Below are 16,204 nucleotides of genomic sequence, written 5' to 3' on the forward strand. Positions count from 1 at the left end.
TAAGGCAAATATGAGGTGAATTTAACAAATTCACTACACAATTTGGATCATAAAAAACAATTTAAACTGCATTTTAACTGCCTACCTTGGTCTGTGAAAGGTTTTAGATATCTGCAATGCACTGAAGTTCATTGGAAGTATCATTGGAAGTTTAGCTGATGAGACTTACTAAAAAGTTTAGATTTATTTGAAGCACAATTATCAACTGTTTATGTCCCCATAAAATGACATATTGATAACTAACTTGCTAAAATCTTTTATATTAATAAAAATATAAATATAATATATATTAATATTATAATAATATAAAAGATAAAAGATTCCTTGAAAAAGACAATTCAAAATGTTCCCTTACACACTTAAATTGGCGGTCCAGTAAACTAGGCTTGCCTTATCAAACTAGGCTTGCTGATACTGATATCGCCAAAAAAAAAAATCCATATTGTCCATTCTTACTATGTATAGCATGTACTGTTATAAAATGTGTGTAATAGCTGTTGTAATATGTGTAACATTATCAGCATGTGGCCTAAACTATGCGCATGTCCTTCCTGTCATGAACCATGTCCACCCTGTCATGGAAGGCTTGCTGACAGGGTGGACAATGACAGGGTGGACATTTTTGGCTAATGTTAGCATTTAATGAGCTCATGGTGGACCTTCACTGACTATGTACTGTTTAACAAATATATTTCAAATTTCTGAAAAGTTTTTTATATTAATTGATATTTCACTATGACAGAGTGGACATGTTAAGCTTGACAACATCCAACTACACACATAATATGATGAAAATTACGAAACATAAGTGTAAATACTTACTCTGCAACTAGCCACTGTTTAAACCTCCATTAAGGAAAGACAAAATGCTGGTAGAAATGTCACTGAAAACATCAGAGGGTTTCGTAAAGGGGCAGTTACGCCATAATGACAGGGTGGACAGCAATTTCAGGGACACATACAAAATGTTCAATATGATTATGAAAATAGAATATACATGATCAAAATGACTCGTTTTATCAAATAACTTGTTGTGGACAATAAAACCATGTTAAAAAAAATTTTGATTTAGTATCATTTAACCACTTATTACACACACTGTAGTTAGCAGAGCAGTGTGTGGGACATGCCAAAATCACATACATCCAATGAAAAAAAATGGTATAAAATGAAGGAAACACATTTTAAGAGACTTATCATTGTACTGATATGTGTGCAAATGTTTGGCCACTTATAATAAGACCTCAGAGTTTCATTATTCTGCTACATTTTCATGATAACTGAGTGATTCTAATGAGGACACCAAAGGCACTTCATAGTGATATTGACTCATACAATAACAGGAAAAAAATAATAATTTAATAGTAAAAAATAAATAAATAAATAAGTGCTCACTCTTAGTGAAAATTTGTTTACATTGCTGTATCTCTATAAATGAAAGAGTATGGTGATCTTCTCTCTATGAAAAGTGTTGTGAGTAGGGCTGTGAAATGATTAATTTTTAATAGTTGCCTGCCCCAAATACAAAACTGTTGATTTCGGGGCTGTCAATTGCAGTTTTACCGTATATCACCTAAAAACTGGACACGTGAAGATTAAAAATCACATGTAAAAAGAAGTGCATAGTTTGCACCCAAACCTGTATGGGACTAATATCAAATGGACATGCCTGCAAAGGGGAGACCTGTGTGTACCCATAGAAGCATTTTCATTTAGATATCTTGAGGTGAGAGGTCAGGGGACCTCTGTAAAGATGGCCATGCTGTTTGTTCCTCGCCAAAATGTAGCCTAACTTTGGAGCTTAACAAGCCCCCTTCCTGAGAAGCTAACATGATTAGTACCACTGGACTCCTTATGTCTTCTAGTTTCATGTGATCCCAGTGTCATCACCCTAAACTCAGTCATCTATAGCCTCTGTAAGACAAAAATAGCAGCACATGATTAATGCAATTTTTAAAAGTTAACGCTTTATTTTTGGACTTAAATCAATCGCAATTAATGCATTATTATTGTTAACAGCCCTGGTCCTGAGATAAGTTGTTATGATTTGGTGCTATATAAATAAAATTTAATTGAATTAAATATTTAATTCAATAAACACACACACACACACATATATATATATATATATATATATATATATATATATATGTGTGTGTGTGTGTGTGTGTGTGTGTGTGCAAATGGAGTTTTTCTGTGTTTGGCATAGGATGTGCTATTTGTCTCCATTATTGTAAAACTGATTTGCTCCTTCCACTCCTGTTGTGCTGCAGTGTCACAGTCTGGATCTGTTGTGTCACCACCTGTTTTGTTGTTCTCCAGATTCAGAGAGTCTCTCTCCTGGTATCTCTGTGTGCCTGGTGAAGACAGTGGTGTTCTCTGTTGGTCTGATCATCATGGTGTCTGCCATCATCACTGTTCACCTCATGGAGAAACTCAACAAGAAAAAATGAACAAATGAACAAATAGCTGATAGCTGCTTGTGCATATATCTCACAATGTTATCTAGAAAAAAATGTTAAAGGTATCATCTGGAGACTTTGACCACTATTAGAACTATGGAGCACTCTGTTTTATTTTATTTCATTTTTCAATGCTTGAGTCCTTGTGTACACACGAGCCTGCAAGGTTCGTGTGTACACAAGGAGATAGAATGATTGTAAATAGATGACCATGTTAAAAATGTTTTTGGAGGATGTTACCTAGAAAAAAACAACAAAAATAAGATGTATTTTTGTAAGATCACAGCCAACAGCATACAAGAAATACTGAGCAGTACATTATATGCAACACTGAATGTGATCCTACTTACAATATTCTTAAAAATGCATGTGTTTGTTCATTTTATATTTCATTATTTGTTCAAGTATATCGTATTATTTTAGTGAAAGCAGTTTGTGGTAGATGCAGCATTATAGGACAATTATTATTACAGCTATATACTCATCTTATATGTTTTGTAATTTTCTGAATTAATAAAGGCTTTTAAACAATAAATTTGTTCACTTTTTCTCACTTTTTCCAAATTGATCTTGAATGTATCTGAGAATTATTGACAACAGTGAGAGTCTCTCTCTGGCTGAGCTGATACAGAGAGCAACTTCTGAATATGTGTGATGCATTGTTTTACAGTCTATTCGTACCGGTGCAGGTCAGGTAAACATAAACATCGACAGCTTGGGCAACATTTAAATACAAACTAGAAATTGTGGCAAGTGCAGACTGTGAAATATAATTCCTGATTATTTTTTTAAGGGCTTGGCCGGCTTTTCCACCTGAGCATACAGGCTCTCTGGCAGAGGTTTGTCTCTAGTCTCTGTGGATCTCACAGTTCCAGTGTGAGGCCCCACCATGCAGTATGTGGAAGAAAGCTCTGAAACATCACGTGTTGGTCTCTGATCTGGTGTTTGGGCTGTAGCTGCAATCTGGAAAATAAATCATACAACCTTTTTAGCACTGGTTACTTTGTTTTTACATTACACTGTACTTATAATGATGCTATATTGCTGTATTAATCTGAAGTAGTCTCACTACAATAAACAGCAGCACTTATGATTTTTTTCAAAAACTAAAGACTTTTGTGTCATTGGCTCCAAAAGTAATGAGCCTGTTTTTCCATAACATTTCAGTTAATTTATTTCTTAAATGCATGCAATTGCTATAAAATACATATTTAGGTGTGATTAACAAGAGCAGAATAAGTTGTCTCACTGTATCTGAAAATGATCTGTAGTTAAGTACAAATGAACCGCTTGGCCGCAACAGCCCAGAACACTGCAGTTTTAAACAAAAGCACATGTAGAAAGCACAGAGAGCAATTAGAAAAAGGCACTGCGAACCAGTCTTCTCCTTTGCCAGATTTGTTCTAAGAATGAAAATTATGTTTGCAAAAATATTAAACACTGAGTGCAGCTGTCACATGAGACTCCTCTGCTCTCAATATTTACTGTGTAAGAAAATGCAGAAACACACTATTGGTTCACTAGGAAGTCACACGAAGCTTAAATTAACTGGTGTTTGCCAAAAAAATGGAAGCAAATTATACTTTTGATTCTAACAATGCATCAAAAGGCTGGAAAAACTCTAATAAAACACAAGCAAACGACACATACGCAGCATAAAGAAACACAGTCCGGTGTTAGTGGACAATTTGCCAGACGAGACTTCAGCAGCAGGTTTGGATAGATGGATCCTGGTGTATCAGGCTCACTGGGTCCAAACCACTACATCTGAGCACAAGCAATCAGTACAACCAGTGATGTGTGCATGTAGCAGGTAGGAACAAGCAGCAGAACCTGGAACAGCAGATAGATGCAGAGTGAGAAGTGACAGGTATTATACAGTAAACAGACCACCTTGTCAGGAGAATGCACATTGGTGTGCATAGGGATAGCTAACAGAAGTATTTGAGGCTCCAGTTTTTGATTTTGAAAACATTTCCAAATGTTGCCCATTTCCTCAAATCCAGACTTTATTATTTAATTGCTCACAATCTAAAACTCTGTTCCTTTGTCAGGCAAATTTGGGAGAGTGCTTTAAAAAAGCTTACCTGAGGAACTTCATATAGTGTATTTTCCATGCTCCCTTTTTTATCTGCAAAATACATGTTGATTTGCTTTAATTTCATTCTGACAGCTTGGCCTTTTCTGTTACTGACTGCATTACATTTACATTACTTGAGCTGCAGTAACATCGAGTCAGATTTTGGGTGTGTCTACATCACTGTATATTCACACAGCAGCACACTTAAGTGGCCACATTTATAGTTACCACAGGTATCTTTGGTTTATGCATACTGAGTTCTGTGAAAATGCAAGAGGTGTTAAATATAGAGCTACATGAAAGGAAGGGGTATTTTTTTCAGTGCAGTGAGTCACCAGTGATGAGTTTAGGTATTTAAGTAAGCAAAACCTGAACTACTGCAACAAACACACTGTTTTTTTTGTAGTTTTTATGTACTGTAGTCTGTTGATGCAGTTGTAATGTATTTTCCTTCTTTTGATTCCTTGTGTCTCTTTTTTTCTTTTCTTTCCAATAATCTTTAGCCATGGATCCAAAAATGAAAATGATCCCTTACGAGTTCCTCTTAACTAGTTCCTCTTTAACGAATAAAGAGAACATAAATATAATCCTATTGTTGATTCCACTTTTGCAAAGAAGCCTACACGATTGATGATTCATGGACTTTACTTCCTTAACAAAGGGTTGAATTAAATAATTTGAGTCGTTATCAACAGATGTCAAGCAGTAACATAAACCTCAGGAAGGAACTTTGAAAAGAGACATCAGTTTCTTTACACCATAAACAAGGTAACATGGTGAATGTTTATGTGGTTTTGACAGGAGAAACATCTGTGACAAAGGTTTGACTCTTTTTTGCCATCGGCCACTTTAAGACACACATTTATTCTGGAAAAGGGGACTGAGTATCTTTGCACAAAACCATGTTGCATTCATATTGACCCTTACGCATCCTGTATTGGAGCATATTGATGCAACTGTAACATTTTTCTTTCCCTCTTTGTCGCCTCATGTTTTGTCCTGTTTAATTCCAATCAAATGACATGATGTTGAAAACGGTCCCTAAGCTAACTCTGGTGCAACATACAAAACTGGCTCCTCTAAGCAAATAAATCAAATATAAACAAAATACTATTCAAATTATTTCAAAGAGGCCTGTAGGATCAGTTAAACTATAATAGTACTCTTGTTTATCATCTTTTCTTTGACTTTGCTTTCCTGACAAAGGTTTGAAATACATCATTTCAGTCTTTCACAACAGATCTCAAGCAGTAAAACAGCTCAGAGAGAAACTCTGAAAGGAGAAGTTCATTTGCTCACATTATGAGCGAGGTTGTGTGGTTTTGAGTGGAAGAACACAACTATGACAAGGCTTCAACCCTGTGGTGTGTTTGTCAGAGCAAAACAGAACACACACATAATTGCATTGTGTAGTCAGACAGGGACACTGACAGAGACTCTATGATGTCTGTCTTTGTGATACTGGGCCTGCTGGTCTGCACAGAGGCACAAGGTAGGATACAACTACTGAAATACTGTCAACAGATATGTTAGGCTTCTTTACTGTGATCAGTTAACTGAACATCATCAAGTTACTGCAGATTTTATCTTATTATTGGCAACACACATGTGCTATCTGATTGAATGTGCTATTTTATCAGAGCAGTTGGGAAGAGGAGATTAATGATCCTTCCTTTGATTGTATAACCATGCAAAAATTAAAAAGTGATGATATATCTATGGAGAGCGACTGGTTTCTAAGAATCTGAGAGGAAGGAAACACAGTGTTGAGTGATTTCATCACAGTGAATATGCCCTGCTTCATTGTGCAGGTTTTAAAAACAGTCTTAATACATTTAGGTCTCAAACTACATTAACAGATCAGAAAGGTAGCAAGATAAACTTTTCACTTACTTGTCAAGAAAAATAGAAGTTCCTTATCTAAAAAATAGCCTGAATCTTTTCAGTGCCGAACATTAGAAGACTCCTGAATTAAAAATTACATACGTAGAAGAAGTTAAAAGAAGAAGAAATTTTTGACAGACATCTTTATTTAAAAAGTTACATATTACCAGTATGTTATTACACTGTGAAGTTTTGAAAGCTGTTTTGATGCATTGCATTAACGTGTCAGATGCTTTTGTTCAAAGTGACTTACATTTTTCTCTCATATTCACTCATTGAGAACAATCTGAGGTTCTCGCTCTAGGCCACTTTGGCACACAGACAGAGGGAGCAAAGGATCAGAGCTGGTGAACAGTTGAAGGTTGAAGGAAGTCCTGTTTTTCAGACGAGACGCAGTGGAAAGACTGAAAGATTGAAAAAAAAAGGAACCTTTGAGTAACATCTAACTCTCATTAGGCTTAGTTTCACCTCTATGCTCGAGGGAAGAAGTGGTAGTCATAGTTACAAATTATATATATATATATATATATATATATATATCCTCCTGAGACCTGTGTTCTCATATGAGGACATCTCATTTTGGGTTTACTTGACCTTATACTTCTTTCTACTTAACTCAGACTTGTTGCTCTCGTTCGTAAACACATTTGTTCCATCTAGTGGTAGTGTGAATAGTAATGTTTATCGTTTGATATGCCAACAAATTTGACCAATTTTAACAACAGTAACAAGCTAAGACGCTTTTGTTTATGAAGTACTCGTTTGAAGACATTGGGACTTTATTGTTGTTGACAATATTTTGTTTTTTATACTTAGTGGGTCCCACTGATCCCAAATAGCTAGGAGAAATTCAAAATACATACCAAATAAAAATACGAGTCTCAGGAGTATATATATGATGACTGTAAATTGTCCGTAGGTGTGAATGGAGCATGAATGGTTGTTTGTCTCTATGTGTTAGCCCTGTCAGAGTCTGGTGACCTGTCCAAAGTGTACCCTGCTTCTCGCCCAATGTCAGCTGGAATAGGCTCCAGCCCCCCTATGACCCTCAATAGATGGAAATGTATATATAATAACAATCCTGCATTAAATAATGATGTGACATATAAATCAAGTTCAGTAAAATTCAGTATTGACCAAAACAGAAAACAAAAACATTTAGCCTATATTGTTTGTGATTTTTATTTAATTGTATGCAGGGTCCAGCGCTGTGACTCCTGTGTTTGTACAGAGGGGAGAGGATGTGCTTTAGAATATCATGAAAGCTGATAGTCTTGACCAATTTATTCTTTTTTTCATGGAAATTTAATGGAAAGGACTTTTTAGTAACAGCTGATCCTAATTACACTGCAAGGATTGAGTTTTCTCTGGAAAATGACTCCATGAAAGAACCTGATGGTAATTGAACATTTGTGCCCTCGACATGCCGGTAAGACTGAAAGACAAATCATTTGGAGTTAAGCTAAACTTAAAGAAAATAAGCTTTTTCTTTGTCCATTAGTTTTTGCTTTTTTGTTTGTTATTGTATGTTAAATGTCTGATAAATAAGGTCTGCACCTGACTCAACCACCCTGTCAGGCTGTAGAGGGAGAATACAAACAAAACTAGAAAGTACAGAAATGTTCTGAATGAAAGAATATCAAATGACAATAATAATTCAATAAATCAGTTTTTCTGTATTTGGCACAGAATGTGACATTTGTCTCCATCATTGTAATATTAAGCACAGAACATATAGGTCGGCCCCTGAAACTTGTTTATTTAATTAGCACAAAAGAGGAATAACTGATTTGTTCCTTTCACTCCTGTTGTGCTGCAGTGTCACAGTCTGGATCTGTTGTGTCACCACCTGTTTTGTTGTTCTCCAGATTCAGAGAGTCTCTCTCCTGGTATCTCTGTGTGCCTGGTGAAGACAGTGGTGTTCTCTGTTGGTCTGATCATCATGGTGTCTGCCGTCATCACTGTTCACGTCATGGACAAACTCAAGAAGAAAAAATGAACAGATAGCTCTCTACCAACTGTGCAAATATCTCACAGTGTTATCTAGAACAAAATAAGATTAAAGGTAGATTTTGACCACTATTAGCACTATGGAGCATTCTATTTTATTTTATTTTTCAGTGCTTGAGTCCTTGTGTACACACGAGCCTGCAAGCCAACACATTTATACATTCCTGCCACTGACTTCATGCTATTTCACCGAACGACAGTTGATGGCAGTAACACACCAAGAAATGTGGCAATGAGGCAACAAAGGCGAGGAGGAAGAGGCCTTCAAACCAACAAACACGAATGTAAACAATGTAGGATTTAAAATATGTGTGAAAACCTTTTATACAACCACTGATTATTCTTTATTATCCATTGAGTATACCCAGTATTCACGGTGCTCACTTTGTAAATAGAAGGACTGTACAACTCACAATAAAATCTTTTAATGTCCTCACTGTATTTATTCTGTATTGATGTTCTATGTTTTAACTTGTGTTTATATTCTATGTACATTTGTGAGCACGTCAAAGACGAATTTCCATTGCTTCTTGCAAGGGACAATAAAGGTTTTCTGATTGTGATTCTGATAGATGACCATGTTAAAAATGTTTGGACGATGTTACCTGAAAAAACAAAAATAAGATGTATTTTTGTAAGATCACAGCCAACAGCATACAAGAAATACTGAGCAGTACATTATATGTAACACTGAATGTGATCCTACTTACAATATTCTTAAAAATGCATGTGTTTGTTCATTTTATATTTCATTATTTGTTCAAGTATATCTTATTATTTTAGTGAAAGCAGTCTGTGGTAGATGCAGCATTATAGGACAATTATTATTAAAGCTATATACTCATCTTATATGTTTTGTAACTTTCTTAATTAATAAAGGTGGAAATCATGTGTCACTGATTTATTTTCCACTCTGGTATACTGAACTCTGAGGAATCGATCAGTGCTGTTGTGGTAAGAAACACACTTGAAACACTGAATTCACAACAATATAATTGTATGGAAAAATAAAACATTTAATGACACTTTGAAGCTTGTTCCAACATAATCCCTGCTGTTGATGTTCAGAGCAGCTACAAACTTTGCATAGCACACTTTCCAAGCCTACTGGGATTATTCCTATAATATCTGTATAAATAACTAGCCTAAATGTTAAAAAAAAGTATCTTTTTAAGAAACTGAAAAATCTGAATATATACATATATATATACATAGGCTATATATATATGTATGTATATATATATATATACACACACATTTACATATATATATATAGTTTTACTAATTTGCCTCATGTTGAACAAAACACATGGTGTAAACACACAAAATAAATTAATTCAAGTCTTCAGAAAAAACAATAAACAGTAAAGAAAATGTAATTTTGTTCCGATGGCCCAATCTTTGGTTGTGATACTATTAGCTGAAAGTTATGCCACATAGTACACCCTTATTACATATCTTAAAGAATAACATTAAATAAATACAATAAAATAATACAAGAATCCTGCAGCACATCACTTCGAATCACAATAATCATGTGAGACCTTGAAAGGCACATTTACATACTGTAAACTACAGCTTGTTAAAGAAGGAGACAACATTTTGTCCATCATCCTTAGACACAAAGTTCATGATCTTCTTCTGAAGCTTTTAGACCATGTGAGCTGAGTTTCAAAGGTGGTCACTGCAGCGAGGTTCCTGTGTGTCTTATAATGGTTACAGTTCTTCTGCACTCATTTTTACCGTAATACAGGCTAAGGTTAACGTCTGAACAGGTGAATAAGTGAGATAAAGGCTCAACCCCAGATACTCAAGTTTGACCTTCCAGGGATAACTAAAATTTGTTCACTTTTGATCTTGAATGTATTGGAGAATTATTGACAACAGTGTTCCAAGATGGTGCTTCAGTCATTCAGAGGAAATGTGCTCACCAGTGCATACACCCAGAACTTCTTCAAATGTTTCCACATTTTGGGACCTGTTGAACATGAGAGTCTCTCTCTGGCTGAGCTGATACAGAGAGCAACTTCTGAATGTGTGTGATGCATTGTTTTCTATTCGTACCGGTGCAGGTCAGGTAAACATAAACATCGACAGCTTGGGCAACATTTAAATACAAACTAGAAATAGCGGCAAGTGCAGACTGTGAAATACAATTCCTGATTATTTTTTTAAGGGCTTGGCCGGCTTTTCCACCTGAGCATACAGGCTCTCTGGCAGAGGTTTGTCTCTAGTCTCTGTGGATTCCACAGTTCCAGTGTGAGGCCCCACCAAGCAGTATGTGGAGGTTGGAGAAAGCTCTGAAACATCACGCGTTGGCCTTTGAACTGGTGTTTGGGCTGTAGCTGCAATCTGGAAAATAAATCATGCAACATTTCCAGCATTGTTTGCTCCTTTACTTTACACTTTTTTGATGGTGCTATTATACAGTAATATAAAGTAATCACACTATGATTAACAGCAGCTCATGATTTCTTTAAAAAATTAACTACAAAAATGACAACCCTATTTTCCATAACATTACAACCAATCTGTAATTTTATCCAAAATGCATGAAATGGCATTTTTTAGGTGTTCTTTATCAAGTGCAGAGTAAGGCCAAACAAGCACAACACACTGCACATAAAACAAAGTCACATGAAGAAAGCATCGCCACCACTTTGACAGCACATACAGCATGTTGCATTTAGAGAAAGACACTGAAAATAACAGGGTTTTTCTTTTCTTTTCTTGATTTCTTCTAAGGCTAAAAGAGAAGATATCTGGTTCTCTTCAAACAGTTCTCTTTACGGTATTTACTTCTCACACAACTGTAACATGGTTCGCAAAAGAGGTGCAGCTTTTCCTGAGTGTCTTGTGCTCACAGTGTTAACTGGGTAAGAAAATGCAGAAGTACAAAACGTTTGGCTCAGCAGGAAGTCTCATGTAGCTTAGATTAACTGGTGTGTGCCAAAAAGCGAAAGCAAAGGGAGACGAAAATACATAACCTGATTTCAATTATATTATAGCAGTAATATCTCTTTAGACACCAGCAAGTGATTTAATATTTTATGAAGGGTTTTGAGCAGTGCTACAGTCAGGACCACCTAAACCGAGACCAAGTCAAGACCAAGACCAGACTGTATCTGGCCCGAGACAAGACCAAGATTCTGAGGGGTTGAGACAGAGTCAAGTCCAGGACTAGACCAGTGCAAGTCCCATCACCCTAGCGATGATACAGCAATAAGCAACTTACATTGAATGTTTTCCAAGGGCACAATGGCCCCACAACTTGAGCATGGAGCATGCATTTGCTGTTTTGCAAAGTGAAATACAGTTTTGGTGTTTGTGTCCCCTTTACTCAAAAATGTTATTTTTGTTTCTAACAATGTATCAAAATGACAAAAAAACTATAATAAAACACAAGCAAACAACACAGGCAGCATAAAGAAACATACTCCGGTGTTAGTGGACTAATTGCCAGACAACATTTCATTTAACTAATATTGTACTCTAATGATTTAATATGACACATAAACTGATTGACTGATTGACTGACTGACTGTTTGGAGAAATGCATCTTGGTGTATCAGGCTCAGCAATTCCAAAGCATTCTATATGATCACAAGCAAGCAGTGCAACCAGTGATGTGTGCATGTAGCAGGCAGAAATAATCAGCAGAACCTGGAGCAGCAGACAGGAGCAGAAGTTGCTGCAGCAATTAGTCACAGGCCCTTTACATAGACAGACCACCTTTTCAGGAGAATGTACAGTGATTGGTGTGCATAGGGATAGCCAACAGCAGCATGTGAAGCTCCAGTTTTTGATTTTGAAAACATTTCTTAATTTTGCCCATTTCCTAAAATCCAGACTTAACTGATGAACTGCTCAAAATTTGAAACTCTGTTCCTCGGTGTGTCAGACAAATTTGGGAGAGTGATGTTAAAGAAAAGCTTGACCCTTACCTGAGGAACTTCATAAACTGTATTTTCGATGTTCTCTCTGTTATCTGCAAAATGCATGTAGATTTGATTTAATCATTTTGAGAGCTTCACCTTATCTGCTAATTGATTGCATTACATTTACATTACTTGAGCTGCAGATACATCAAATTCAGGGTTTGGTGTATCTAGATTATCCCATCTTAACACAGCAGAGCTTTAAAAATATCAAAACCTACACATGGACACTCTATGCACAGGATTTGATATTTTGTGTTTTGGCAACCCCCTGGAGGTTGTGCCAAAAAAGGTGCTTTGGCGAACAGCAATGCATAAAGATGACCCTGGGATCTGGCCTGGAAATGCTATGGCTGGGCTAAAGCATACGGATTGCACCAATGTTGAGGTTGTTTCTTTTTTTCTAAAATTAAAATCAATTCTGGTAATATACCACATGAAAAATCTACACACAGGGTCTTGAAGTTACACAGAATGTTACACATAACACTGGCAACGGTAAATAATGATCACTGGATTCCCATCCATACTTTACATTGTGTGAAGGGCCCATGATATTGTTAAGTCTATAATTGTTGTGATTGCATTGCCTAGTAACACAAGGGAGATTTAGCACTGTGGCAGGACATTAATTTTGCTAGAACACTATGTTCCTATATGCAGTAAATAGATAAGATTTTGCAGATTTTACTTGTAATTTTATGGAAAAACACACGCTTGACTTACATTTTCCTCTCTTTCGATGATAAACAACTGCTGCAACAATCATGATGATGAGAATAAAAAGTAGTGAGACCACCACAGCAATCACAGTACCAGCAACATCTTTGAGAGGTTGTTTAACATCTGTAAAAAATAAAAAATAAAAGCCAAATTAGAGTGAAGTATTTCTGGTTAAGCCATGCAACATAACTTAAAGTGTTCTGTAGCATCACATCTTGTCAGCCTGTACTTGCGATAGACTGCTGCTACCAACCTTCCACAACTTACTGCATCAGTTAATTTAAATACCACCTGCTTCTTAGTTTTACAAGGCCACCCTGACAAAATTCCATTGACCATTTTCTGGTTCAGCTTCATTACCTAAAAAAATAATCTACTAATTTATATCAACAAATTGATAAGGTGCATAATTTTTTGTTTTTAAGTAGGTCTCATTGAAATATACATCTTTTTTCCATTTAAAAAACAACTATTTAAACTGATTTTGAATTTAAATTATATATCCCTCCTCCTACACACAAAGTATTGTGTTTCCTGTCTTCACTGAGAAATTCTTAAAATCCTATAGCTTATGCACCTCTGACAACACTGTAAAAAATGCATGGATTTTAACTATATTTGCCATGGAAGAAATCACAACTTATTTACTTGGACATATAAAGGTTTTCTTTAAAAAAAGAAATACATATGCTCCAAGTTTAACATAATTCCAAACTGTAAATTATTATCAGCAGTTAATAATTTGTCTTTCAGTCTTACCAGAATGTCGGGGGCATAATTGTTCAATTATTTCTTTGTTCTCGGTCCAGCTGACCTGGTTGCTATGGTTACAGATGATTGAGCCGTTAGGTTCCAAGTAGACTTTGAGAGAAGCACCAGAGGCTGTGACCTTTGATTGCTCTCCTCCCTCCTGACTGCAGGTCTGGGTGTCACATCTAAAAGTGCTGCTGATGTGAGAGTCCTGTGTTCTGCAGGTCACAGTGACGTTACAGGAGTTTGAGCTGTTGGACACAGAGTCCACTGTCAGGTCAACTGGAGACACTGGATCTGGGAGGGGAAACGGCAGTTTTAGAAACATGACAGCAGAAACTATCAGTGTCTGAAATGTTCACAAACCTACCTTGAACTGTGACCTTGTATTCAGCTACTTTTAGTTCTTTTGGAACCCTTGTCCCATGTGCAGTATAAACTCCACTGTCTGTCTTTTGTAGATTCTTCAGTTTCACAGAGTAATTTTCCACAGAAAACTCAATCCTTTCAGTGTAATTAGGAAAAACTGTTGGATTGTTATTAGGAACAAATGCTACTAAAATGTCCTTTTCATTAAATTTCCATGAAAAAAGAATAACTTGCTCAAGACCATCAGCTCTCGTGATGTTCAAAAGCACATCCTCTCCCTTCTTCACAAACACAGGAGTCACAGCACTGGAACCTGTAAAAACAGTGAACACATCATACAATAAAAATCTCACAGAATATGTGGTTATTTGGTCAATACTAAATGTTACTCCATTCCTGTTATCATTGAATCACCTACCTTATCATGACTTGTAAAGGGTTAGAAAATGTCTTTAAAAATGCCTTGTATGGGCTTGTATTGTGTCACAGCATGCTTCAGGATAGAGGAGTTTAACTGAAACTAAGCCCACTGAGAGTGAGATGTTACAGTTTTTATTTTTCTTTCCACTGTCTCTCTTCTGGAAAACAGGGGACTTCCTTTCACCTTGTCCTATTCCCCAATTTTTAAAAGTGCCACTGATGTTATTTACTATAAATGTTGAAAGACATACTGAAATTCAAAGCAGAAATTAAAGGAAATTTCAAAATAAGAATTAGACATGACACAAAGGGCGTGTAGCTCTGCCAGGGTATGCACATCTGTTTGGTAAAATGATGATTCTGTCTCAACATACACTTTTAGATCCTTGTTCAAAAATGGGCAATGTGAATTTTTGTTAAATGGACTGCTGTATTTTATTTTCTCTTAGACTGACGATTGCAAGAAAGACACACCTCTATTGTTTGTGAGCCATGGGTGAGAGGTGGGGTAGTAACGGACATAACTGTATATCTCACTATATCTCAAATGAAATCGTATACTTTCAGATTTTATAAGCATCACTTTTGATAAAATTGACAATGTCCATGTCGGTGATGATTGTATGCATTTCTCAATACTATATAATTCAAATATTAGTTGTAATGAAACTTTAAGTTTCTTACCTACTTGTATTGCTGAAATAGTGCTACAGCAAAACTTTGACTTTGAAACAACAATGGGGAATAAACATTTTTTTAAAAAACAAGCTCTTACCTTGTGCTTTACACGATAGAAGCGAGACCGTTAAGAGAAGTACAATGAGCTCCATTCTGAAAATGTGCCATATGAGGAAGTGGTCTGTCTATTTGTAAGCCGTGCTTAGCGGAAGGTTAATCTCTCAGAAATGACTGTGACAATACCATACGAAGAGGAGTTTTTAATGCAATTGTTTCTAATTGTTTCCTGCTTTGGTGCAAATGAAAGTGACAACAGGAGCCAGGAGAGGCAAAAGAAGGACAACCCCCAAAAAGGGAATGGTTTTACAAGGTGGCCACAGACAATTGCTCTCTCCTGATCCATCCTGACTGATTCTTTCTGTGTTGTGTTCTGCTAGTGTCCTTGTCACTACTGGTAGCATGAGGCAGTACCTGCAGCCCAGTCAGGTTGCACAGGTAGTCCAGCTCCTCCAGGATGACACATTCTAGTGGGACCTGTGCTCACTGATGCCCTTCTGGGAGGAGATCCCTCAGGACAACGCCTACTCATCAGGAGCATGCCCAGATGTTGGGAATGCATACAGGCACACAGGGGCCATACACACTACTGAGTCATGTTATGAGTTGCCGTGACGAAATTCAAGTTGGATCAGCCTGTGATTTCAATTTTTTGCTTTGATTTTCAGTGTGATTTTGAATCCAGCCCTCAGTGGGTCGATGATTTTGGTTTCCACTGACTGTTGTTATGTCATTCTGTTCTCAACAAATACAGTGTACATCAATAAAGATTTTTAACTTAAACTTTAACTTAACATTTTTCGAGCAGTGTAGTTCACAGGATGCATACAGTG

At 36.4% G+C, this 16,204-nt stretch overlaps 1 protein-coding gene across 3 annotated transcripts; it reads right to left on the reverse strand.

Moving 5' to 3' along the window:
- Positions 1 to 3,121: 3,121 nt before the first annotated feature.
- Positions 3,122 to 15,593, reverse strand: LOC125902416 (CD48 antigen-like). Of its 3 annotated transcripts, none has more exons than XM_049598737.1 (6): positions 15,412 to 15,593; positions 14,218 to 14,529; positions 13,857 to 14,144; positions 13,101 to 13,220; positions 12,381 to 12,424; positions 3,122 to 3,425 (listed from the first exon to the last, which is right to left on the reverse strand). In XM_049598737.1, exons 1-6 carry the CDS (start codon positions 15,464 to 15,466, stop codon positions 3,243 to 3,245), a joined length of 1,002 nt encoding a protein of 333 aa, XP_049454694.1. In that variant the 5' UTR covers positions 15,467 to 15,593; the 3' UTR covers positions 3,122 to 3,242. The 3 variants fall into 3 exon arrangements, with proteins under 3 accessions (XP_049454694.1, XP_049454693.1, XP_049454695.1); XM_049598736.1 differs by lacking the exon at positions 3,122 to 3,425 and adding an exon at positions 9,699 to 10,788 and having other exon boundaries at positions 15,412 to 15,589; XM_049598738.1 differs by lacking the exons at positions 3,122 to 3,425; positions 12,381 to 12,424 and adding an exon at positions 10,599 to 10,788.
- Between the last annotated feature and the right edge of the window lie 611 nt (positions 15,594 to 16,204).

Source organism: Epinephelus fuscoguttatus, linkage group LG15, assembly GCF_011397635.1.
Source record: "Epinephelus fuscoguttatus linkage group LG15, E.fuscoguttatus.final_Chr_v1".
Classification (NCBI taxonomy): domain Eukaryota; kingdom Metazoa; phylum Chordata; class Actinopteri; order Perciformes; family Serranidae; genus Epinephelus; species Epinephelus fuscoguttatus.

Bases quoted from the DNA above. Each gene is read 5' to 3' on its own strand.
- LOC125902416 (XM_049598736.1), bottom strand. From the start codon at position 15,466: ATGGAGCTCATTGTACTTCTCTTAACGGTCTCGCTTCTATCGTGTAAA. The intron at 14,530-15,411 runs GTAAGAGCTTGT...CTGTTTTTACAG, and splicing joins TCTATCGTGTAAAGCACAAG to GTTCCAGTGCTGTGACTCCT. The intron at 14,145-14,217 runs GTAGGTTTGTGA...TTCCCCTCCCAG, and splicing joins ATACAAGGTCACAGTTCAAG to ATCCAGTGTCTCCAGTTGAC.